At 41.9% G+C, this 27517-nt stretch overlaps 1 protein-coding gene across 4 annotated transcripts in view; it reads left to right on the top strand.

The window, feature by feature from the left end:
* Nucleotides 1-27517, top strand: part of LOC146550612 (voltage-gated potassium channel subunit beta-2-like) — a 257376-nt gene that overhangs the window by 59457 nt on the left and 170402 nt on the right. For all 4 annotated transcript variants that reach the window (XM_085259375.1, XM_085259376.1, XM_085259373.1 and 1 more), the window contains exons 5-6: nucleotides 10191-10270; nucleotides 10645-10689. In XM_085259375.1, coding sequence (XP_085115501.1) covers nucleotides 10191-10270; nucleotides 10645-10689 — 125 coding nt within the window. The remainder of the gene's footprint in view (nucleotides 1-10190; nucleotides 10271-10644; nucleotides 10690-27517) is intronic.

The raw sequence follows: 27517 nt of genomic DNA, 5'->3' as shown, positions 1-27517 counted from the left end.
ATAATTTGAAACGAAAATAGACAGCTGGGATATTCAGCATGATTGTTTTCTCATTGAAATCTGAAATGTTTTCTAATTATTCCTGTACTTGTTCTGAGCAGAGTATATGTACAAAAAGTGCATGACTGCAAGTCAGAAAGGCTGAGGAAAGTATGAAAAATATCTTAAATATCTTACTTTGGCTACAGTCAGGTGTATGCTTGGACAAAACTAGCAGCACTTAATATAAAACGCTCATATTACCACCTAGTCAGCTTCAGCAAGTTGCTGGGTCAAAACCTTTGCATTTAGCCATAGTTACGACTTGTGTCCGTAGTGGCATCGGGTGTTTTCTTATTTAAAGTTAAAGTAACTGTCAGAAAAACTGACTTGTAATTTAGGTCAAGATTTGCAGTGCAAATGTGAAATATCAACTGGCTGGAATCAAATTGTGGCTATGTATATGTGTTTTCTCACGCTGGTTAAATTTCTACGGTTTGAGATCTTCTCAAACACAGACCTGTGTTTTGTGTTCTCAGGCCATCTGATGTTGAGGATGAGTCGCAAGCACTTGTTGATGAAAATGCTGGTAGGGGTCTTGGTCACCCGCCACGTCTCGGACCCAAACAGAAGGACTGCTTTCACATTGCTGTTGAAGATGCAGATCTTGCTGTGCTGAGATAAGGCTTTGGAGTTCCGGATGGGTCGCAGGGTGTTGAATGCAAGCCTTGCTTTGTTGTTCCAGCTCCTAACGTCTTCATCTGCGTCGCTGTTGACTATGCTTCCTAGGTAGACAAAGCGGTTGGTTTCCACCAAGCCTTCTCCCTGTAGTTGCAGTGGATATTCTTGTCGGTTGTTCAACCGCATCACCATCGTTTTTCTGACATTGATCCTGAAGATCTTTTCTGCCTCTTCAGCGAGCCGGGTAAGCTTGTACTGTGCATGTTGCTGCTTATGGGACAGAAGATTGATGTTGTCTGCAAAATCCAGGTCCTCCAGCTGTTTGGTGAGGGTCCACTGGATACCGGTGTTGCTGCCCTCTGTGGGTTCTTCTCATGATCCAGTCCATGACAATCAGGTGTGGTTCTCTATTGTCTCTTTGTCCCCCAACGCCTCGAAACTGTTCCTGACTTCCCAGTTGAACTCTTTTGCTTTCTTGACGTCTTTCAAAAACTGTATGTTGAACTTATGGTGTGGTCTTCCAGAAGAGTCACAGATGGATCTCAGCTTGGTCTTCAGTGTTGCCACTAGCAGCTGATGGTGTGAGGCTGCATCTGCGCCACGCCTTACTCTGATGTCCAGCATACTTTGTCTCCACTTGCCGTCGATGGTGTAGTGGTCGATCTGGTTGTCAGTATTCCCATCTGGTGAAGTCCAAGTGGTCTTATGGATCTTCCTGTGTGGGTAGATGGTGCCACCTATGACTAGGTCATTGAAGCAACAGAAGTCTGTTAACAGCTCTCCGTTCTCGTTGCAGGTGCCTATGCCTTGTCTGCCCATGATGAGTTCTCTGTCTATGTTGTCGCCTCCCACCTTCGCATTCAATTCGCCCATGACAATCTTTATGTCTCTTCGTGGAGTCCGGTCAAAAAGGGATTGCAAGGAACTGTAAAAATCTTCTTTTTCTTCTGCTTGTGCTGCGTTAGTGGGTGAATAGCATTGAATGATGATGATCCTTCCTGCCCTTGGAGTTGAACCTGGCTATCATAAGTCTTGGTGAGATGGGTTCCCATGCCATCAGCACCCTCGTAGCCTCTGGTGCCAACAGTAGCACAACTCCTTGGGTGTGATTGTGGTCCGCGTTCTCGTGCCCGGAGTAGATTATGGTTTTCCCTGAAGACAGTCTGGTCTGGCCGCTTCCATTCCATCGGGTCTCACATAGTCCGAGAACCTTGATGCTGTATCTTCTCATCTCACTGGCCACCTGTGCTGACTTGCCACTTTCATACAGGGTTCTGATGTTCCAGGTCCCTATCCTGGTCTTGGCCGTAAGAAGACTTGTCGGCGAGCTGGCTTCCCGAAGGCTTTCACCGGCATGCGTCATGAGCCCCACTGAAGAGGAGTCTTCCCGTCCAGGCAGTTGTTGGGATGTATTTGTTGTTGTTGCAGTTTCTGTAGCATGGGGTCTCACATAGTCCGAGAACCTTGATGCTGTATCTTCTCATCTCACTGGCCACCTGTGCTGACTTGCCACTTTCATACAGGGTTCTGATGTTCCAGGTCCCTATCCTGGTCTTGGCCGTAAGAAGACTTGTCAGCGAGCTGGCTTCCCGAAGGCTTTCACCGGCATGCGTCATGAGCCCCACTGAAGAGGAGTCTTCCCGTCCAGGCAGTTGTTGGGATGTATTTGTTGTTGTTGCAGTTTCTGTAGCATGGCTTATTTTTAAAATGTGGGGTTACTAGCCCCACGCCCAACCCTCCTCCTTTCTCATCCTGGACTTGGGACCAGGCAATGGCGGAGTTAAAAAACCACAACACAATTAAATATAAATTAAAATATGAAAACAAAAAGAAGATGCACATTCTCTGCCATATGCATGAATAAACTTTCTAAATCCTTTATCATCTGCAACTGAAAATAGTTGTGGATGATTACGACATTGTTGTCCCTGGCTCTCTTTCTCTCTCTCCCTCCTGCTCTGTTCCTGTGCTACTGCGAGTGTAACTACCGCCACTCCTCTCTCTTCCCAGCACAATGCACAAGGCTCGCATGCGGAGTGAAACGGAAAAAAGTGCGGGAGAGAGGGTGAGAGAAGGAAAAAAAAGAAAAAACACGGCTGGCGATTAGGAGCCGGCTCGCGTCGTTCACGTCAAAGACCCGGCTCTAAGAGCCGTTTCGTTCGCGACCAACACATCACTACAAGATACAGCCAGAGGTTGGCCATAAGATAGACTTCTTCTCTTCTGCTGCCCAAAAAACGGCTCTCGATCAAAACATAAACAGATCATCCATATTGAAAGGTAAAAGGAGCCGTCCTCAAAAAAGAAAAATCCCACCTGCTACTGTGGAGGAGTTGTCATTGCTATTGGATACTTTGCTGGAACACAGTAAAGCTGTGGGTTGTGGGAATGACCCATAATGTTTTATCTAGGGGTCTAGATTTATGGCTGAAGTGCACTGCCATGTAAATAATTTGCCTTTACTGAATATGTACTGACTGAGTACCACTGTTCAAAAGTTGAATAAAAAAACAAACTAATTTTTGCCTTTTTTATTTTTATTAAAACCACTTTATAGAACATCACATCAGTTACAATGTAGAATCCATGTCATTTATAGTTTACAAATGACAAAATGTTTACACAAAATCATGACAGCATATACATGATGTCACCCACTACTAACACTAATTAATTTACTGTATCTTTTGAAAAATTACCACTATTTATACAGCACAAGACTTAAGAATATTTAACAAGAGCAAGTTTAATTTTTCCCTTGTTTTACTACCACACTGTTCACCAAAACCCAGCAAACCTTCACCATCTTATCCAGAAGGGTCACCTCTTCACCCTCACATGAAATAAGTAATCTGATTGGCATGGTGGTATGTTTGAAGCAGGGATTTCGGAGTGCCCCTTGTGTAGTGCTGGAACCCAGTCACGATGTGTTTTATCCATTTCATAGGCTGGTTTTCTTGCAATAATGCCAAATAATTAGCAACTCTATAAATAGAACATAGTTCTGCAAAATTACTCATTAGGATGTTTGTTCTAATTTGCTATGACCTCAGAGTGCATCGAAAATAAAACAAATGGGCTATCCGGTCTTTAAGTGGTGGCGTGAGGAATCCTGCTTCTGGGCCTAAAGTAGTCTGCATTTAATATGGCTTTTGTGTTGTTAACATGTTTAATGTTTTGTATTTTATTCTATTTAATCTAAAAAAAGCTCCTAAAAACAGTCAGTGATCACTGTTGGCCTCCCTTGGCTTTTATTACCGCTAATCATTATTTATATATGTGTGTGTGTGTGTGTGTGTGTGTGTGTGTGTGTATATATATATATAACAGTTCTGTAACTGTAACTTCGGTCGTTGCTGTGCTTTTTTTGGAAGTCGAATTTCCCAGAGGAACCCACCCGAGGGATTAATAAAGTTCTATCTTATCTTATCTTATCTTATCATTTTAAAGCTCAGTTTTGAAAACCTTACGATGTAGCTACAGCCCAGCCCATGCAGCAGTATATGATTGACTAACCTATTCATCCTTGTGGATGAATTATCTCAGTTGTTCTCCTGGCTGAAGTTTGGTCGGTTTACAGCAGTGGTCCCCAACCCCTGGGCCTCGGACCAGTACCGGTCCGTGAATCATTTGGTACCGGGCCGCGAGAGTTGAGGCTCAGGTGTGAAATGTATAGTTTTCAGGGTTTTTATTGGTTTTCAGCATTATTTTGTTATCGTTTTTATCGTTTACTCTGTTTTCCTTGGTCTTTTCACATGTGTTATGAATAAATTTTCTTTTTTTCGGTACCGGTACTAGTTTTATTTTGTTGTATTTATCCGCGACACCTTAAAGGCCGGTCCGTGAAAATATTGTTGAGCATAAACCGGTCCGTGGCGCAAAAAAGGTTGGGGACCGCTGGTTTACAGCATTCTGCCATAAGATTACATTTGTTCCTGACCACCGAGAATCCTCACTTTAACTTTCATCAAGTGGAAAAAAGTTAGCATGTTTATATTATGCTCACACAGCTGTGTTGCTAGCGGTCACGTAGCACATCATTATATACCAGCTAGCCAAACTTCAGTAACCCTACAAACGTCACTGCTGTTTAGTTTTCTGTCTTCATTTATGTTGGAAGTGAGAGCAGAGGTGTACGTTTGAATTTGTTTCCAAAACTTCCTGCTAATTTCTAACTCCGTTAAATGTCATGAATTCTGTTTAGTTTTCATGGATGCCTGGATGATAAACTCAATTGTTACACCTGGTAGAGCAGAACGCTGATCATTTTATTACAAATGAAAGACTTTAGATCGTTTTTCAACTCTCAGTGATGCCACAGTGATCGTTAGATTTTTGGACCTGCAGCGGAATTTGAGCCCAAACACGGCTAGTGACGTCAGACTTAAAGACCGGATAAAGAGTGATATGAACATATGTAGAGCTTACCGGAATGAAAATTTCTGGAGCACACCAACAGATATTTGGAGATGGAAGAGAACTGGATATCAGCTCGTCTCACAGCTGCTATCCAGACTAGACGCCTTCTTTTGGTAACATCCGATACATGAGCGGCCTCATATTGCTTCCAGGTGGGGAAAGAATGAAAAGATAAACCTTTTTCAAGCTTATTCCCTTGCCGGTGTTGTGCGGTCTAACATTACAACCGACCGCACAGCAAGTACGAACCATAGCTGGTGTTATCCGTGTCCTTTGGCTCCTCTTTCACTAGCGCTTTGTTTGGCCCAGAAACATGGCACCTCAACCAAAAATCCTGCCCATGCCCTCTTTCGTGACATACACAGGGGAATAATGTTTACAAGTGTCACAAGCAAAAGTAAGTGTACTGGAGAAAGTAAGAAAGTAGCGCCACTGGAGATTCAGTTCAGTGATTAAATTTGGAGATAATATTTGGAAGAACTGAACATGATTTATTGACATAGAAAAATTAATACTCAGGAAAGTGATGGTGAAGCAAAGAATAAATTAGCATCAAAAACCCAGGAAAGCAGGCAGATGAATGCATAGGTGTCCTTATTGAACCTATGCATAAACCTAATTTATACAGTTCCAAATCAGAACAGCAGTCACTGCAAGACCCTAAAATATTGTGAAGTTTGCGGACGACACTACAGTGGTGGGTCTTATCACCAACGGTGATGAGACGGCCTACAGGGAGGAGGTCAGCGCCCTGACCCACTGGTGTCAAGACAACCATCTCACACTCAACGTCGCAAAGACAAAGGAGTTGATAGTGGACTTCCGGAGGTGCAGAGAAGTACACACCCCCATCACCATCAACAGCGCTGCTGTGGAGAGAGTGAGCAGCTTCCGGTTCCTTGGGGTACATCTGGCTGAGGATCTTACGTGGTCAGTAAATGGCCTGTATTTATATAGCGCTTTACTAGTCCCTAAGGACCCCAAAGCGCTTTACATATCCAGTCATCCACCCATTCACACACACATTCACACACTGGTGATGGCAAGCTACATTGTAGCCACAGCCACCCTGGGGCGCACTGACAGTACACATAAACAAAACAGTGAAGAAGGCGCAACAGCGCCTCTTCTTTCTCAGGAGACTGAAAAGATTTGGCATGAATCCCCGCATCCTCAGGACCTTCTATCACTGTGCCATTGAGAGCATCCTCACTGGATGCATCACCACCTGGTATGGCAACAGCACCGCCTACAACTGCAAAGCTCTCCAGCGAGTAGTGCGGTGCTCTGAACGGATAATTGGAGGTGAGCTTCCCTCCCTCCAAGACATCTACAGAATCAGAATCAGAATCAGAATGGGTTTATTGCCAGATGTTGAGGTTTACAACATTAGGAAATTGCTGCGGTGCTTCAGTGCAGACAATAAGAATTAAAGTGCTATGTAGAAAGAAAGATATGTGCATGAGATATACATGAGATATATACATGAGAATAAGAATTATGAGTGCTACGTAGAAAGATATATACATGAGTGCAGGTGGTGATCAGTGCCAAACATATATACATGAGAATAAGAATTATGAGTGCTACGTAGAAAGATATATACATGAGTGCAGGTGGTGATCAGTGCCAGACATGAAATGATGCAGTGACACTGCTGCTGCATCTTCTAAGAGTGCTGATGTTTGGCAATGTCCACTTCCTTAGTGAACCTGTACTTGGCCTCTCTGTAGCAGTCCCTGTCTCCGCTTCTGAACGCCTTACTCTTTTCCAGCCACAGCTTTTTGAGTTTAGGGGTAAACCAGGGTTTGTCATTGTTATAACTCACCCTGGTGCGTGATGGCACAATGCTGTCCTCACAGAAGTGGATATAGGAGATGACAGTGTCCGTAAACTCGTCCAAGCTGTTAGAAGCAGCCTTCATTGTGTCCCAGTCTGTGGTCTCCAAACACGTGCGAAGCTCCTCCACAGCCTCGTTGCTCCACAGTTTTTTGGTCCTCACGACAGGTTTGGAGAGCTTCAGCCTCTGTCTGTACGCGGGGATTAGGTGGATCATGACGTGATCAGAAAGTCCGAGTGAAGCGCGCGGCACCGCGCGATAGGCCCCGCTGATCGTACAGGAAGCGCTGCCTGAGGAAAGTGGGGAGGATCATCAAGGACTCCAGTCACCCCAGCCATAAACTGTTCAGACTACTTCCCTCAGGAAGGAGGTTCTGCAGCATCCGGTCCCGAACCAGCAGACTGAGAGACAGCTTCTTCCACCAGGCCATCAGACTGCTGAACACGTCATAGACACCTCACCTTCACTACTAGAACTTCAACATTATGCACTCCATACTGTACAGTAATGCCACTGTTTTGCACATGTCTCAACTCTGTATATTTTTTAGGGGTGCAACGATATTCGTATCGATATTGAACCGTTCGATACAGTGCTTTCGGTTCGGTATGCATATGTATCGAACAATACAAAATTTGTAATTTATTTTATCAACTTTCCTTCTGACGATGCTGTCTGTGTTGAGCGCTCAGTGAATCTGCGTTCGACTACTCCGCCTAGGCTCGACAGTGCAGCCTAGGCGGAGTAGTCGAACGCAGATTCACTGAGTGCTCAACACAGACAGCATAGTCAGAAGGAAGAGCGCAGGGCACCTCCCCCACTCTCATTCAGATCTGGCGTTTGGAATTATTTTGGTTTTCATGTGACGTATGACCCTGAAGGTAAGCGAGTCATGGACTAAAGTAAAACAGTATGTTGGATGTGCCATGCAATGCTCAATTACATGGGTGGGAACTAGTGTGTTAGCGCAGTTAGCTCGTTAACGTGTTGGCCGTCTAGCCCCATGCACGGGGCGATCGGCGGTAGCTCGTTAACGGAGATTTGCCGTGTTGTGGCGTTAAGGTCATTTCAACGAGATTAACCTGAAAGCACTAGTGGGAACACAACGAATATGACTGCACATTTACGCCGACATCATCCTAGTGCAAAGACAAGTGGAAGCAGACAAAAAAAAGCAAGCATGCTACTAACTTTAGCCGAGTCATTTAGACAGCCGTTAGCACATGATTCTCCTTATGCTGCTGAGAATATAGCCCAGAAGAAGTGGATAGTATAACTTTTATTTTGGAAAGAGACATTTCTCTGTAATAAACTCTCTTTTCCAAAGATGAGTGATTCCTCAATCAGATACAGGGCTCGCAATATCGCTAGCCCGACGTCCCGGGGCTAGCGATTTTTCCAGTCGGGGTACCAAAATCTATCTCTGCCCTGCCCGTCGGGCTATTGTAGGAAGGAAAAATATATGTCAATGCTTTTGCATTCTTTCGGAAATGTAGCTGGGTTATTATGTCATTGGCATCGGTGAGCCACTGTCAATATGTGACATATTGAAATCGCGTTTGAATTTGCACTTGTTTTTTGCTTTCACTTTGCAATACCGCGAACTGTGTATAGAGAGCGACAGCACTGATCTGTGAGTGATGATAATTTGTGCACCAATTCCTCTGACATCGTCTTATTAATCTTTAGCTTACTATGCAAACATGACAAGTGAAATCTCCCGCAGCTTAAACATGTGAGAGGTTGATCGCGCAGAGAATCGCTGAGCTTATGTGAGTGCGTGTGTAAAAGCAGCAGGATATATATTTTAGTTCTGCTGAGCCAAATCAGGGTGAAGAAGTGACAGCCAAAGAAAAGCTTACCACAAAACGGAGAAGTTATGACAAATCAGACTATAAGGCAAAAAGAAAGTGCAGCTTTATGGTTTCATGGACAAAATAATTTCTGTGGCTGCAATATGACGAGCTAAATAACCAGGGCTGCACATAAGTGGTCTGCAGGTGCGCATTCGCTGTCAAAATAAAAAACACGCACAAGGGTTAGCGTTAAATTTAAAAACTGTACTTTTGAGTTAAAATATATATTTATAATTTTAATAAATGACAAATTAAAAAGGCATGAACATTTTTTTTGTATCGAAAAAATATCGAACCGTGACACCAAAGTATCGAACCGAACCGAACCGTGAATTTTGTGTATCGTTGCACCCCTAATATTTTTATATATTTTATTTTATTGTTTACTCTATTTAATTTGTAAAATATGTGTATACACACACACACACACGTAGAAAAAAATTTAGTATACACATCCAGAAATGCATATACTATTATATATTGTACATATATTTATTAGTTTCAGATTTAGCCATTCTTGTATTTTGCTTGTTTACGTTATTGTATTTTGCACAACTCTGTTGCTTGTGAAGCTCGCACACAAGAATTTTACTCACATGTACTGTACCAATGTACCTGCACATGTGATGTGACAATAAAAGTGATTTGATTTGAAATAATACAGAGAAAAATCCTAACAATCTGAGGAGACAAGAGAAAAGATACACTGTGGAAGAGAGACACAGATTAATAATAGCTAATGATTAAATTCAAATTAACAGTTGGTAAATAACGAAGAAATGCTCAGTCCATCCTGGTAACCCCGCAGCAGCCTAGGCCTACTGCAGCATAACTAAGGGAGGATTCAGGGTCACCCAATTCAGTGTCTGTCTCCCGAATCCAAAGTAGGAGTTGGCTGAGGAATAATTCTTTGGAGGATAAACTTGTGGTTAGCAGTAGCCTAGTAAACATAGCACAGAGAGAAGCTTTTTCTGAAGCATCCGAAAAACTGTTTTAGGAGGTACTTGAGGTTCTTTTGTTTTTCATAGAGAGGGTGTACTAGGAACCAAGAGAGATACTAATACCTCACAATAAGGCTGATAAATAGTACAGAAATTACAATAGACACACCAAAGCTGAACTGATTTTTAAATGAGTTAACTTTACAATCTGTTTTCAGATTGTTCTTCAATCTTCTGAAAAAGGCACTAATAGGTTTGCTACAGTTGCAAACTTGCAAAATATGGTGGTAGTAATCTAATACATTTTCGTTTATTATTATTTTTTCTTTCAAATAATGTAAGTCATCATTTTTAAGCAAGGGATTATGTAGTGTAAGCTAATATTTATCAAACGTTGACTAAGGTAAAAATGTTCCTAAATATAATTGTGCAGCAGCTGCTTATCTTTATAGTTATTATGTTTTTCTTCTGAAGGTGGCAGAAGAACTCATGACAATAGCATACGAGAATGGAATCAACTTGTTTGACACAGCTGAAGTCTATAACTCTGGAAAGTAAGTATTACTATATTTCAATTTGTTTGAATAAAAAGTGACTGGACAAATGTTTTGTTTATGCAAAGTTACATACATGCATCCAAGTAGTTGTATTGCATTGGATGCTGCCTAGTTATTTTAGAGATATGAGACAGAACAACTAACTTTGCAAGACAGTAACTGTAGGTTTGAACTACTGATCCATCAGTTCATTCATTTCCTTAAGGGTTAGGATTAATTCAAGGTCACAGGGGGACTGGAGCCTAGCTGGATGTCATAGGGCAAAAGAATAACTTTTTGGTGTATAACATTTATTAATTTAATTGAGTTTTTTTTTAATAGCCACATTTTAAAAAATCTCTCTCTCTCTCTTTCATTAATTCTTTTCCAAGAGCTGAAGCTGTCTTGGGAAGTATCCTAAAAAAGAAAGGATGGAGGTAGAGTTCTTCTGGGCCTTGTTTGTGATTGCTTGCAATTTGTGATATTAAAAGTAGATTTACATTATTACTTTGAAATGTGTACCCATCTTTTGGGATTTTTTTTTGTTTTCAGATGATTGGATAGCACTCTATTACAGCTCAGTAATAATATGGTAGTAGTGGAATACCAAGGGGGCAATAATAAGGTAATAATTTGGAAATTTCCAAGTTACTACTACTACTCAGTTACCAGAAAAAGGAGTTGGTAATAGGGAGCTGGTAATAATCTCATTATTCAATAGTAAGTTAATTTTGGCTGATGTTTTAGCATAATATCATAGTTTTACCATTTGATAATTCTTTATATAATCCTAACTTGGGTTTCCAGCATTCAACTTTTCTTAAAAATAATAATAGATTAAATATAGTGTTCAATGTTCTGGCTTATTAAAAGGAAACATGTATGGAAATTTTTGTGTAATAAGCATGAATCAGGGCAGCAAAATACAAAGTTGCCTGTTTCCATTTATTATCTTGTCAGTCACTGATTAAACGGGTGAACAGGAAAAAAAAAAAAAAAGTAAAATCCAAAAGCTAGTGGTAAAAATATCAATGCACCCATCCATCTTCATCCGCTTTATCCGAGGCTGGGTCGCGGGGGCAGCAGCCTAAGCAGAGAGGCCCAGACCTCCCTCTCCCCAGCCACCTCCTCCAGCTTATCTGGGGGAACACCCAGGCGCTCCCAGGCCAGCCGAGAGATATAATCTTTCCAGTGTGTCCTGGGACCTCCTCCAGCTTATCCAGGGGAACACCAAGGCGTTCCCAGGCCGAGAGATATAATCTCTCCAGCGTGTCCTGGGTCTGCCCCGGGGCCTCCTCCCAATGCACGTTATGCGATTATTGATTACAATATACATTTTATTTTACAATGTTCATTTATTATAAATAGTATTTCAAAAACCTTCAAGAATAATACATATGAATACATATGTAGATATATCTCAGAAGTAAACTGAATAAAAATTCTTGCAAGGGAGCAAAAGCACCAAATACAAGGTTTCATGCAAGTGCTCAAAGGGGGAAGGTACCAGTGAGCTTTTTATTACATTTTATCACTTCCACCCTCCTTTGCCTTAAAACTGTCACACAGTACCATTTTTCCTTCTATGGGCTTCTCACAAGAACAGTTATGAGTGTGTGTACTTTAACGAGCATATATTACCTTTTTTTTGCAACCTGGGCATTCTTCCAGGCACTAAGTGTACTGAGTGTGTCCTTGAAGGCACTCAGTACACTTGTGCCAAATAAAGGTTATTTCCTATTTCAATACTTTCTTTTTCTTTTTCACAGAGTTAAAAAACAGACAATCAATCAAAAGACACTACAGGCAACACTGCGCGTTATGATTCGGACTTGTTAACAGTTCCCTGTTCATATTTTCTTTCTAATACAGTTCAGTGTTATGTGAGTAACAGCTCACACAAATTTTGTCAAATCGCATGCCAAAACATTTGGGGGTTATATTTGACAGCAATTTCACCTTTGAAAAAAAAATTAGCTCAGTCGTACAGCGGTCCTTCTTCAAACTGAGGCTTTTATCTAAGGTGAGATCATTTTCATCTTTTAAAAACTTAGAACGGGCGATTCATGCTTTTATTATATCCCAGCTGGACTACTGTAACTCCTTATACTGTAGTCAGACCTGCCTGGCAAGGCTGCAGTTGGTCCAGAATGCTGCAGCTCGTCTTCTGACACGTACTAAAGGATGTGAACACATTTCCCCAGTGCTCGCCTCTCTTCATTGGCTCCCTGTCCGCTTCAGAATTAACTTTAAAAATTTATTGTTGACCTACAAAGCCCTGAATGGACATCCTCCTGTGTATTTGTCTGACGTCTTGCAGACTTATACCCCCTTTAGATCTCTTAGATCAAGTGATCTTTTGCTTTTAGCTGTATCAAGGTTGAGGCTGGTTCATAGAGGTGATCGAGCATTTGCAGTCGTAGCGCCTAAGCTGTGGAATAATTTACCCCTATACATCAGACAGGCTCCCACTGTCAATCTTTTTAAATCTTATCTTAAAACGCATTTTTATTTATTGGCTTTTAATACAGCATGAGAGTTATTTGTTATTTTATTAGGTATGTTGTATTGCTGTACAGTTTTTTTATTATGTATGTTGTATTCTTGTACAGCACTTTGGTCAACGCTCCTGTTGTAATTAAATGTGCTATATAAATAATTAAACCATTAACCATTAAACCATTAGTACATTGCATAATATATTTTTCCCATAAATATATAAATATAAAATATAATAAAATGGCCAAAGAAAATCAAATACTAAATACATGAAAATACTAAAACTGAAAACATGTGTGGTGTGGGGTGAAATTATTGTAAAGAATGTAAGGCTTTTATATCCTTTAACAAATCACTATGGGCTCCATTTCTGTCTTTACAGAAATGTTTACCCAGTCAGGAATTCCATTCAATAAAGTGTAACATCTCTCTCAGTAATTTCAAATTGATGTTAACTCTAAAATGGTATACCTCTCACTTAAAGATCCTCCAGGCTATCTGCTTCTGTTCTGAGTGAACAACCTCAAGAAAATGACTCGGATGTGTACATACCCATGTCTCATAATCAGCCACTGGTCTGTAAATGTTTTTTCCTTTACTGTTGAGATGTGCAGCAGAGATACTCTGCCACTGTGGAGTAGAGTCTTTCTGGTTTCTGAGCAGACCACCTGCGATCCATCAGCCACAGTTCAAAAGGAACAGCGTTGCCATTCAGATGTGATCAGATTATCAGCTTAGTGTGATAAACAGGTCGGCTATTTGTGCTCTTCCCTCATGTGCTAACTTCTTATTCTTTTGGCAAGTAGAGAGGTGAGTATTTCCATGGTCACCTGCCTACGCGCTTTCTGGTGGCTCCCATGAATCCTTTTTATACTCACCTGCCTGCTCGACGCCTTCTTGCTCCCTCGGACCTCTGTCAAACTCTTCTGTCTGCCCACTCTTCTTTGGCTTCTACAACCTACCTTGAACCAGTCACACTTTTGGCCATTCCCCAAGGCATCTCAATAATTTCCTACTTCAAGTAAGCCAAGACTCTGAGCTCTTTAGCATACTAGTTGGAGCTCAACACATTCTCATCACTTAACACTTTTATTGAGTTTATTGATACTAAGGTTTCTTCTCTTTCCTCCACAGATGAGACAGTCATGGCCTCCCCCATGGCAGCTCCATATGCGGACAGCAACATTGGTTACACCAGCTATCCATCTGGTGGCATTAGAAGCAATTTGTCATAAGAAGCAGAGCTGACCAATGGAAAACACACCCCTTGGTCACTTCAAGTACCTAGTACCTAGTTATGCCACTCACTCGCACAATATATTCCACAAACTTGTTAATGATGCTTTAAGGGATTTCCTGAATGTGTTCATGTCTTTAGATCAGGGGTGTCCAAACTTTTTTCACTGAGGGCCACATACATAAAAATATAGGAGGGCCTGGGCTGGGCCACTTACTAGAAATTAGATAATAATTAATAATTAAAAAGTTAGAAAAATCAATTAAAAGTGGTCAAATATGTTATATTGTTGGATATAATTAAAGAAAAAACTGCCTTCATCACAGCTTTCCATAAATGGATCTTTATTGATTTATTCAGAAAAAGCTTTGGTAGTTCATTCTCACAACAGCAGCCTCAGATTTCTTCTTAGACAGAATTTACAATACAGAGAAAAAACAATAACGGGTAAATTTCAAGCCTGTTATTTGAATTATTAGGCTTAGGCAACACACCTATTAACGTTCGTATCAGCATTAGCAGACTGAACTGGACTTAATAACAGGAGTGCATATAATTTTAGTAAATTACTCTGGTTAATATCAGCTGGGCTGGGTATGAAAATCGGGCGATCCACCTGCGGTGGTGATCCGATGCCACTCGTGCCAAAAATCCGGACAAATGTCACTTGATCAAGGAGCAAATCTGCATCGGATGAGATCAGCTGACTTTGCGTGTGCAATGTGTGCTCTGTGTGTTAACAAGAAAAACGCATATAAGAAAGTGGTGTGCAAAAGCAGGGTAGTGACTAGTGATGTGTCGGTCGCGAACAAAATGGCTCTTAGACACGGCTCTTTAAAGTGAACGACGGAGCCGTGTTGTTTTTTTTCTTTCTCTTAACCTCTCTCTTGCACTTTTTTTCCGCTTCACTCCGCACGCGAGCCTTGTGCTTTGCGCTGGGAAGAGGGGGGAGGGGCGGTAGTTGCACTCGCAGTAGCACAGAAACAGAGCCGGAGGGAAAGAGAGAGAAAGAGAGCCAGAGACAACAACAAGATACAACATTGTCACATTAGAATAGTGATGGTAAATTTGATTATTTTTACTGAATTGAGTTTCAATGAGTCACTCACCAAAGTGAATCGTGTTTTTTGAATCATTTGAATCACTGAGTCAGTTGCCCAGAGAGTGCAAAAAATACATTTTCATTTAAACTTAATTTTTTTCTCTTTTCATGTATATCCTACTGCTAAGATGAGTGATTGAAAAAGAAAAACAACAATTTTTATAGAGCAAAAAAAATTTCTAAAGTGCACATTTATTTTATTTATTTTTATTTCATTTTATTTGTATTTTCCTCAAATGTATCAAATATATATTTTTATATATATTTAAATGTCCACTGAGCCAGGGGGCAGTAATGCGCCTTAACATTGGTTGCCAACCAAGAAGAAGAAGAAGCTGTGAGCCAGGAGGGAGGGCATGAGTGAGTCCTGAGTGAGTCCTGAGTGATTCGTTGCTACTGTCACTACCCGATCCGTACCGGAAACCCGATCAGTACCCCGCATGCGCAAATCTTACGTCACTTCCTCTCTTTGCCAACATTGCGACATTCAATATATTTGAATGATACGGTTAGCGCCCAGTTAGCTCCTAGCATTTCTCAACAGCTCTGCCTCCTTTTCGACTGCTCGGGACATTTAAACAATGGATAATCCGTACACAAAGAAATTCATGCTTTTCTCCTCAACAGAGAGCGTCCCCCGATTGAGCAACAGCGCCGTAAAATAAGAAGAATGGCGCCTAATTACAGAGTTAATAATGCAGACTTTGTAATATCTCACGTGTAGATTCATCAACCAGATTAAGTGTTTACTGACAATTGACAGTGATAGCGCACATCATCATCACTATTCCAACAATCCTCTCCTCACAGACAAGCATAAACACACTCGACTATCGCTAAATCAGATTTAACACACGTTTGTAATGACGATAATTCAGTTTATAATAGGGTTTATTCGGTCAGTCAGCAGGTGGCGGTATCCTCGTACACTGGGGAGTAAACTGCCATTAAACGAACAGAAGAAGAAGAAAACATCTGCACATGCGCGGTACAGATCGGGTAGACCCGATTTGTACGGTCAGACTTTACACATGCGCAGTAAGGATCGGAGAGTCCTGATCCGTAACTTTCTTTTTATTTTTCGTTTTTGTCTACATTGTACTGAAATGCTTCATTATTGCAAACATTTTAAGATATACTTGTTATTCATCTTAACAGATACTCTGACCCATAACTATCGTAAAACGCTACGACCGGAAGTAGAAACCTTTCGCGCATGCGGGGTACCGATCGGGTTTCCGGTACGGATCGGGTAGTGACAGCTACGATTCAGCACAGAAAGGGAGGGGGTGAGTAACTCAAATGTGCTGTTAGCATGTTAGCTGAATGATGCTACTGTGAACCGAGGAGCTTTTAGCTGTGTCCCAAAACGTAGGCTGCATCCTTCGGAGGACCCAGCCTTCGCGATCTACGATCTACGGGCTGGGTCCTTCGAAGACCGAGAAGGCCGGAAGTGCGAGGCTTTGAGATTGGATGGTCTAGCCTTCAGATTTGCATCACTGCTGTGTCGGTGGAGTTTCATAAACTCAGCCGTCTGCTCCTTGCCATCTAAAATACAACAGGACACTGCCGTAAATTCTCGACCATCTCACACTTCTGTTTAAACAGTTTTCTGTTTGATGTTTATTCAGCTGTGTGAAAATCCCGGAGGAACCCACCCGATGGATTAATACAGTTTTATTTAATCTAATAATCTAATAACTTTGATCTCAGCCAAACCGATTTGCTCCGGAATGAATAAAACCCCGAAAAAAGCCAAACAATTACATTTTTAAGTTATCCGAGTGACTTATGTATCATGCTTAACCTGAGTAGTAGCAGCGGGGTCTGAAAACAATGAAGCCGGGTGTCCGCTGCTCTCGCCGGCTCGAGTGACCATTGAACCCCTGGCTAGCTATTGAGCGGGTGGGTAACATATGTCTCCGAAAATGTTGGCGCAGTTTTGCAAATATGCCATGTCTTGATAAACCAAGCAGAGACTTGAAGTTTACACAGCTATTTTCTCGCCTGAAAATATATTGAAAGTTTATTTTGTGACCCAGAAAGATTGGTAAGAGTAATTTTAAAACTTAGAAGCGGCCACCATTGTTGGAAACTGAAATTGGCTGGGCCGCGCTATGAATTCTGGGATATGGTGGGTCACAAAGGACACACCTGACCCATCCTTCAAATTCGGGGAAATGAAGGACGCATTTGTCAGCCGCATTTGAAAGAGTCGACGAATTGGGACAGCCTTCGTTGCCTAATCGGCAGAGGTGTGGACTCGAGTCACATGACTTGGACTCGAGTCAGACTCGAGTCATTAATTTTATGACTTTAGACTTGACTTGAAAAAATGTTCTAAGACTTGTGACTTGACTTGGACTTTTACACCAATGACTTGGGACTTGAATTGGACTTGAACCGGTTTACTTGAAAAGACTTTATATTTTACCCCAAATATAAAATTTAACATGCATATTATATAGAGATTGAAAATGTGACGTCATTCACGGGTAGAACCGCAAAGGATTCTGGGAACTCGTGGCAAGCGGTACTAGCGCACGCAGGCTTTCAATTAAAATCAGTTATACAGCGATAAAAAGAAACACAAAAATGTCAAGAAGCTGTTGTATTATTAACTGCAATAGCCGGTCGCATGACAGCCACGGGAAGCCGACGGGTAAAGACATCGGTTGTTATCGGATTACGTCGTTGAAGAGAAATTGTTCAAGCCATGTTTCCGAAGTAACAAAGAGGCGACTGGATTGCAGCCATTCAAAGACCAAATATAACGTCCCAGAACACTCCAGCTCACAGGTTAGTCTGCTCCAAGCATTTCCACAAAGGTCAGTCTGCTGTTGTAGTTAATACGTCATTTTTCTTAACATAATTGGTGATATAGGTTACAAGCAAGTCTGGCGCTGAACAGAAATTGTCGCGCTATGCTCCTTTATTTATTGTGTTTATTGTGCATAAACAGTGAATTGTCCTGACACAATATTGCGTTTCGCTTCTGTTATTATGGTACATTGACAAAAACATATACTTTTGTTCACAGGATAAAACGGTTGTTTTGTATCACTAATTGTCCAGTACGATTACAGCATACAATATTATTGTCACTGCTACATTTCTGTGATGCTACCAGAAATTATTTCCACTGCTAATTAATTACCATTGAGCTCAAAGGTCCTATTAATAAACGGTTAACGAATGTGTATTTATGACGACGATTTGTGAGACTGGTAAACTTATGATACGTACGATGGTCTTTACTTTCTACACGGTGCATTTCAAGGTCCTGCACCCATCCGTCGGTAAACTGTACCTGGGCTTGTTGCAGTGACCGGAAGTTACTAAACTTCATGAGTGTATGCACTCACTCCAAGAAGCGTATAATTATAAATATGCATATAAATATGCTACGATGAGATAGCTGACTTCATCTAACTAGCAAATGTTTTCCAGGCTACGTTGGTGATGCAGTTTTTTTTTTTTATGATATTTTTAAAAAAATATCATTTATTTATGTATGATATTTTTGTCATGCGATTTTAAAGCCAGTCCTACAACCGCATCCAAGAATAACATGCAGCTTATCTCAGAACTGTCGGTGAAAATTATTCTTGGAGCTAGGTTTAATTGAGCTGCATTTTAAAGAGGTGCAATTTCACAATTTGTGTATATTTTCTAAGTTCACTATTTTGTCATGTGTTGAGAAAAACACAGATTTAAAAATTACATGGTCTAATATTTACATTTAGCATATAACTGCAACATGCTTTTTTTCGGGGGTTTTTTAAAGACTCGAAAGGACTTGAAATTCAAAATTTCAGACTTGTGACTTTACTTGGACTTTTACACCAGTGACTTGAGACTCGACTCTGACTTGCCTGACATTACTTGAGACTTGACTTGAGACTTGAGGATAAAGACTTGAGACTTACTTGAGACTTGCAAAACAATGACTTGGTCCCACCTCTGCTAATGGGCCTTCAAATGTGGCCTCCAAAGGATGCAGCCGACGTTTTGGGACACAGCTATTGTCTTGATGTGAACTTTCTACTCAGGGTTTTTTCTTTCAGTTCAGAGCAGAAATGTTTTTGTTAAGAAACTGGCTGTTGTTCTTTTTCCCACAATTTTAATTTTAAGCTAGATATATTTCTACTAATGAAATTAGTTTGCTAACCGCAACAGGGGTGAGTCAGTGAGTCAGTTGGGCTTGTGAATCATGATTCACGAGTCAGTAAAGTGATTCTCGAGCATTGAACGATTTGTTCATGATTCTCACATCACTACATTAGAAAGGTATAGTAATTATCCACAACTATTTTCAGTTGTGGATGATAAAGGATTCAGAAAGTTTATTCATGCAGGCCTATATGACAGAAAATGTGCATCTTCTTTTTGTTTTTCACATTTTAATTTATATTTAATTGTGTTGTGGTTTGCAATGTTTTGTGTTGTTTCACTTTAAATTTGTTTAAAATTTAAATAGTTTAAAGTTGAAATGTAAATAGTTGTTTTTTGTATTATATGATTTATTTATTACATCTTATGTCAAGTGAATAAATAAGTTTATTTACGGTGGCCCCTAGAGACAAAACACGTACAAACTCCGAAGCACGTACAAACTCCAAAACACATACAAACTCAGAAGCACGTAAAAACTCCAAAACACGTAAAATCTCAGAAGCGCCTACAAACTCCAAAACACGTGCAAACTCCAAAGCGCGTAAAAACTCAGAAGTGCGTACAAACTCCAAAACACAAGAGAAGTGCTCCAGGATGCTAGGGGCAGTGTTGAGCTTTTGTTACCTAGTGGCTACACAAGCCAAGAAGTACCAACGACCAGATTTGGTATGTGGTAGTAACAGGTAAATTAACTTTTTTTATTTTATTTGAATATATATGAGTGCCTGTGTATAAATACACAAACAATACAATATGCTTTCAATCGTGTAATTTATATGATCTAGGTAGCTCTGTTTTGGAAGGTTAGTTAACACTAGTAATGTGTTTTGGAGTTTGTACGTGCTTTGTCTCTAGGGCCACCGTATATATTTATATGGAAACAGATAAATAAAACCATGTTTTTTTTACATTAGTAATTTCTTTTGTGCATTATTTTATATTGTTGTTGATAATAAATTAATTAAAGCAACAAAACAACCTGAAGAGCCGGTTGGAAGCTGAAAGAGCCGGCTGTTTTTAGTGAGCCGAGCCGAAAGAGCCGGTTCTCTAAAAAGAGCTGGAATTCCCATCTCTAGTAGTGACAGAATGGATGCACATTATTGATAATTGATGCATGTGTACCAGCACATTAACACACGGGTACTGTGGAAGATATATTTTCACTCATCTAAAGTGAGCACAAGCTTTATCAGACAGTTGCAGTTTAGTGTTGGCTGACAAGTTTTCAATGCATTAGTGATGGTAAATTTGATTCTTTTTACTGAATCGAGTGTTAATGAGTCACTCACCAAAGTGAATCGGGTTTTTTTGAGTCATTTGATTCACTGAGTCAGTTGACCAGAGAGTGCAAAAATTTTACATTTTCACTCAAACTTAATTTGTTTCCCCTTTCATGTAAATCCCACTGCTAAGATGAATGATTCAAAAAAACAAAACAAAACAATTTTATAGAGAAAAAAGAGCAAAAACATTTCTAAAATTAAGCAACTTCCTATCAAAATTGCTTAATAAACATTTATTTTATTTATTTGCATTTTATTAGTATTTTCGTTAAGTGTGTCAAATATATTTTCTCATCTAAATGTCCACTGCGCTGTGAGCCAGGGGGCGGTAATGCGCCTTAACATTGGTGGCCAACCAAGAAGAAGAAGAAGCTGTGAGCCAGGAGGGAGGGGGTTAGTGAGTCCTGAGTGATTCGTTAGCTCGCTCTTTGATTCAGCACAGGAGGGAGGGGGTGAGTGAGTGAGTGATTCGTTCGCTCGCTCTTTGATTCAGCACAGGAGGGAGGGGGTTAGTGATTCCTGAGTGATTCTGTCGCTCGCTCTTTGATTCAGCACAGGCGGGAGGGGGTTAGTGAGTGACTGAGTGATTCGTTCGCTCTATGATTCAGCACAGTAGGGATGGGGTGAGCGAGTCCTGAGTGATTCACTTATGATTCAGCACAGGAAGCGAGGGGGTGAGTAGCTCAAATGTGTTGTTAGCATGTTAGCAGCGCGATGCTACTCTGAACCGAGGAGCTATTTTCTTGATTTGAGCTTCTACTCAGGGTTTTTTCTTCCAGTTCAGAGCAGAAATGCTTTTGTTACGAAACTGGCTGTTGTTTTCCCCCCACAATTTTAATTATAAGCTAGATATATTTCTACTAATGGAATTAGTTTGCTAACAGCAACAGGGATGAGTCAGTGAGTCAGTTGGGCTTGTGAATCATGATTCACGAGTCAGTAAAGTGATTCTCGAGTACTGAACGATTTGTTCACGAATCGAACATCACTACAATGCATCGCACAACTGTATTACTGGACATGCTGACGTTGTTGAGGTCCTGCACTTTTTCCGGGCACATTATGTCGGCGACTTTAAAGAAGCAGCGTTTTATGAGGTCTCCATCTGAAAAAGGCTTGCCATGTCTTGCGATGAGTTGGGTGACCTCATAGCTGGCTGTAGCCTTTTCCTGGACTTTCTGAGCACGAAAAAAAAATACTGTTGCTGACCCTGCAGGAGAGCTACCATTTGCTTTAATTTCTGCTCTCACTCAGCACCAGTGTAGTATGCATAGGCCTGATGTTTGGTTTCATAATGACGTCGTACATTATACTCTTTCATAACTACCACAGTTTCAGTGCAGATCAAACAGACACACGTCCCCTTGAATTCTTTAAAGAAATATTCACTCTCCCACCATGTCTTTAATTTTCTGCACTCACTTTCTACCTTTCGCTTCTTTGGTTCTGCCATGTTCAGTAACTTGGGGTAAATTTCTCGTGTGATTGTCCTTTTTGGTGGAGTAACTGCCTTCATCAACAGTAGCTCCCCCTGGTGTTAAAACGAAGAAGTGCAATACACTCAAGCAAAAGTTGAAGTGCAGGCCATACTCTATTCTATTTAGAAAATTTCTTACAGGCCAATTAAAAATAGACCGCGGGCCGCAGTTTAACCACAAGAGTTGCTTGTGGTTAAACTAGCAGTGGAAGAGTGGTGTCATTGGTTGGAAGGAGCCAAAATCTTATTAGTAGTAGGACAGATCTTAAAACCCCCTCTTATCTTAAGATTGCCAAACACTTAAAATCCTGTGAGGTTCAATGTTCATTGTTTTTCAGTTGTATCAAAGTCTCTTTTTCATAATACCCATGGCGTTGTTTTTGTGCCACTATTCTGCCAAAAATTTGTTTTGTACTGTTCAGTCTATACTGCTGCTCATTCCTGCCACTGTGCTATATCCCATTTGCCCCCCCCCCCCCTCGCATTCCTATTTAAGATTTTCTTTATTTAATCACTAGTGTGTACATATATTTATATATACATATATATATCTAGTCTGTTAACTGTTAATCTTTTTTCTTTTACTATATTTTATTAATATTTTGCTCTTTACTATTTTTTCTACTGTACCATTCTGCTGAGTGACTGTCTTCTGCTCGTCAAATACATTTCATTACGATTTTGACCCTGTACTAAATTGCATATGACAAATAAAACTGAAAACATATATACTAACAAGACAGTGTACATCACTGTCACAATAGCATTTCTTTTCATTGAAAGGCTTTATGTTTTTCCTATAAAACCGGGTGGGCCGGTCTGTAGTCAAAATTAGAGATGGACCGATCCGATATTACGTATCGGTATCGGTCCGATACTGACCTAAATTACTGGATCGGATATCGGAGAAAAATAAAAAATGTAATCCGATCCATTAAATATCACGAAAGCACCTCACAAAACTTGCAACACGCCGTAACTCACCTCAGAACGTTAGCACGTCGGAGCAGTGTGCATCACGTGATAGAGCGGCTGTGGCATGCAGGACCTGTCGATGGTCTGGATAGCATGTGGAGCTTCGCTAGCAACCCGGCATTTCATCTCCGACAAAGTTATCCCCGAGAGAAGTAAAGCAAGTGTGTAAGTCCATCTCTGAATGTAAAGCATTCCTGCGTTAAGCTTAACAAGCGACTGCCTCTTCTTGCTGCTACTTCAATCATGAAACTGCTTATAATGATCAGGTGATCGGCTTTTCTGTCGCGAGTCCGTCTGTCTTGTTTGTTTTTGGCCCACTTTGCACCAGAAAGAGGAAACCAGCGGCTGAACAACAGCAGCACGTTTAAGCTTGATAAGCTGTTGTTAGAATGTATTTAATATTACTTTCTACTCGAGGATCTTTTTCTACGTAGCTGACGGCTGGTAACTGAGCAGGGGCGGATCTAGCAAAGTTTAGCCAGGGGGGCCGATAGGGCATTAACAGGGAAAAGGGGGCACAAAGACATACTTTTCTTTCTTATTCTCATTTAAAATGTCTAATAAATAAAAGCTTTTAATAAATAATTATCTGACACCCAAAGTTTTAATTTGATGTAAAATGAATAGAAGTCCATTACTGTATATAGTGACTATTAAGTCTAATATATATACCCTAGTAAGCTATAGCACTTTTTCCTTTGGGAAGGTACCATCTGTGCAGTCTGCAATTTTGTTGAAGAAAGATGTTGAATCTATTTAATATTTCTTGAAAAATAATTGATTTCTGTGCATTTTTTTTTTCACACTGCATCAAATTAAGGTTGATTACGTCGATTAAGCATCATAAGGTGGAGCGTGAGGGGTGGTTCCCTATTTTTTATTTATTTATTTTTGTTGCTGGGAGTTGGAACCCTATTAGTTAGGTTGCTTAATATTTACGCTAAGTACTCTTTAAAATACCAGAATAGGGAGGATGGTGCAGGTTTAAGTTTATTAGATTGATCAGTATTGCTGAACTATGAAACTTTTTTTTTTGCATACAGGTATAACAGAATAGCTTTAGTGTAGTTGTTGTTTTAAACTTGAGTATGAACTTATACAAAATGCAGCAAGATATTTAAAAAAAAAAGATTTGTTGATTAAAAAACACTATATCGGATTCATATTGGTATCGGCAGATATCCAAATTTATGATATCGGTATCGGACATAAAAAAGTGGTATCGTGCCATCTCTAGTCAAAATACCCGGGCCGATTTTTTGTCCCAGTCCAGTCCTGTCAGCCGGTGATCGGCTGTGATCAGCTGATCACGAGGCCGGGGTTAAAAGAGAGACGCCACCCACCTGTTCGCCGCTCAGACATCAGTCTCTTCGTGTCAGGAGCTCCGAAACTCTGCCGACGGCAAGGCAGACGCCCTCTCCAGGCAGTTCGCCCAGGACGACTTCACGTCAGACCCTGGACCTATCCTACCGTCTCATTGTTTCGCTGACCCCCTTCGGTGGCCCTTGGAGGACTCTATCCGGGATGCCCTGACCGCCGAACCGCCTCCGCCGGAGACCCCAGCTGGGAGGCTCTATGTGCCATCCCGGTGCCGTCAGGAGGCCTTGCTCTGGGCTCACTCCTCCCCGCTCTCTGGTCACCCAGGGCCCGACAGAACCCTCCAGCTCCTCCGTCGTGCCTTCTGGTGGCCCTCCATGACTCGGGACGTCCGTGACTTCGTTTCCGCCTGTGACACCTGTGCTCGGGCCAAGTCCTCCACCCAGCCGCCCGCTGGCGACCTTCACCCTCTCCCGGTGCCGAGACGTCCCTGGTCCCATGTCGGCCTTGACTTTGTTACCGGCCTCCCATCTGTGGACGGTCTTGACACCATCCTCACCTTTGTGGACCGGTTTTCTAAGGCGGTGCACCTGGTCGCCCTGGCCGGCCTCCCCTCCGCCAAACGGACGGCCGAGCTCCTCCTGGACCATGTCGTCCGGCTTCACGGATTCCCCAAGGACATAGTCTCCGATCGGGGGCCACAGTTCACCGCCAGGTTCTGGAAGGCCTTTTGCCGCCTGATTGGAGTGTCTCCCAGCCTCTCGTCCGGCTATCACCCTCAGACCAATGGGCAGGTTGAACGGACCAATCAACAGTTGGGGCGCTTCTTACGGTGCTTCGTCTCCGCCCAACCGTCGCTATGGCCTCGTTACCTGGTGTGGGCTGAGTTGTCTCATAACCGTCACATCTCTTCCGCCACCGGTCTCTCGCCCTTTGAGGTCTGTCATGGATTTCAACCTCCTATCTTCAGCCATCAGGAAGCGGAGGTCGACGTGCCGGCTGCTGAACGGATGGTCTGCCGCTGTCGCCAGGCCTGGATCAAGGCGCGGGCTGCCATTTCCCGGGCCAACGCTCTGTACACCCGGCAGCATCATCGCCGCCACCGCCCGGGTCACCCCTTCCGGCCGGGGGACCGCGTCTGGCTCTCCACAAAGCACCTACGGCTGCGCAGTGAGTCCAAGAAGCTCGCTCCCCGGTTCGTCGGCCCGTACGAAGTCACTGCCCGGCTCAACCCCGTGGCTTACCGTCTCCGGCTTCCCCCCGCCATGAAGGTCCATCCGGTTTTCCACGTCTCGCAGCTTAAGCGGCACGTCGCTTCCCCACTGGCGCCCCCCTCCCGGGCCCCGCCCCCGCCCAGGATCGTCAATGGGGGTCCTGTCTACACTGTCCGTCGGATCTTGGACTCCCGGGGCCGGGGGGTCCAGTATTTGGTGGACTGGGCTGGCTACGGCCCTGATGAGCGCTCCTGGGTGCCGTCCCGCTTCATCTTGGATCCTTCCCTCATCTCGGATTTCCGTCGCCGCCGTCCTGGCCCGTCGGGTGCCGGTCCTCGGGGGGGGGGGGGGGGGGGGGGGTCCTGTCAGCCGGTGATCGGCTGTGATCAGCTGATCATGGGGCCGGGGTTAAAAGAGAGACGCCACCCACCTGTTCGCCGCTCAGACATCAGTCTCTTCGTGTCAGGAGCTCCGAAACTCTGCCGATGTCAGTCTCCGCCTGATTCAGCAACCGTGAGTGACAATCCCTTTCAATCCTTTTTCTCTTCCCGGCTCCGCTCGCTCTCTGTCTGTAACGACAGTTCCGAAGCCACGCTTCGTGCACTGATCATTACTAGAATAACTGCGTGTCTGCTCCAAACCCACCGCTAGCCTTCGCCGCGCTTGGGTCTAGCCAGCACGCCACACGGGCACGCCGAATTACTGTGTGTGATCCGCCCGCCCGTGACAAGTCCTGGCTGACCAGGTGGCCAAGGCGTGGACTCCCAGCATAATGAATTAATTAAATACACCATTAAATAATTAATTAAATATGTCAATATTTAATTAACTAAATGTGCCATAAATATTAAATAATTATTTCCAATTTTAATTAATATTTGATGGTGTATTTAATTAATTTATTATGTCAGTCCTGGGGTTCCATAGTCTTTTGCTACTGGGGTTAAACATGATATATAAATCACTTAGATAACTTCTAAATGTTAATTTCAGTTAATTTCAGGTTTATTTCAGTGTTTGATATTCCTGAGTAAATGGGTTTGGCTGAGATTAAATTTTAACTTCATAACTGGACCGTTTTATTTAATACTGAAGTCTTACTTGGAGAGCTGTCAGTCTATTTTTAATTTCACCCGTCATATTATGAAAATGTTTCCTCCTGAATGTAAATATTATTTTATGTTAGATTTAACTCAGAGTCAGCTGTTTAAATGAGAACAGAACAGGGGATATGACGTGAAAATATCTTAAAATTTATTTTGTGATCCACTGCCTCGTTTGAGTTTTGGACGAAATGCAGTCTGGGATATTTGCCTGGCTGTGGCTACAGTAGCTAACAAGCTGATTGGAGACCAAAACAGCCAATCAGATTTTTTTGCATCCAAGTCTGTGATTGGTTGGCTTTTTGGCAACAATATAACGGTGTACAGAAAGAGTTGAACGCGCAGGGGCAGAAATGTTGAGAGCGCGAGTGACACACTGCAAGCAGGTCCGCAGAGATCTGCGCAAGAGCAAATGCAAAAGATCTGAGTGAGAGGGGCTGCTATTGTGTGTGTATATGGATAATAGCAAATAGGGATGCAACGATACCAATTTTTTCAAACCGATACGATACCGATACTTGGATCTGAGTACTTGCCGATACAGAGTACAAAAACCAATACTTCTACCACACACACACACACACACACAAATGCAATGAATTGGAAGACAGGTTTTATTTTATTCTCTGCTGATAATAAATAATATCTTAATAAAAAATGACCACAAAAAATTTTCAAGTGAAAAATAAGCACTTCTGTTAAATTATTGCAGAGTCTCCACATTGTAATTTAACAAAATATCACTGAACTATTGGCACTGTCTCGAGCTTTCGGAATAATAAATAAACACTTCTGTTTGGAATAAAATAAATACAAATTAGGTTTGAGAATAAAATAAACTTTTCAATTGTTGCAGAGTGTCCATATTGTAAACAAACAAAC

This window comes from Mchenga conophoros, linkage group LG20, assembly GCF_057382185.1.
Source record: "Mchenga conophoros isolate Kocher_MC1m ecotype Shallow Benthic linkage group LG20, M_conophoros_male_GT1.1, whole genome shotgun sequence".
Lineage (NCBI taxonomy): Eukaryota > Metazoa > Chordata > Actinopteri > Cichliformes > Cichlidae > Mchenga > Mchenga conophoros.
Note: the sequence above shows the minus strand (reverse complement) of the source record. Positions and strands in the feature narration are given on the sequence as shown.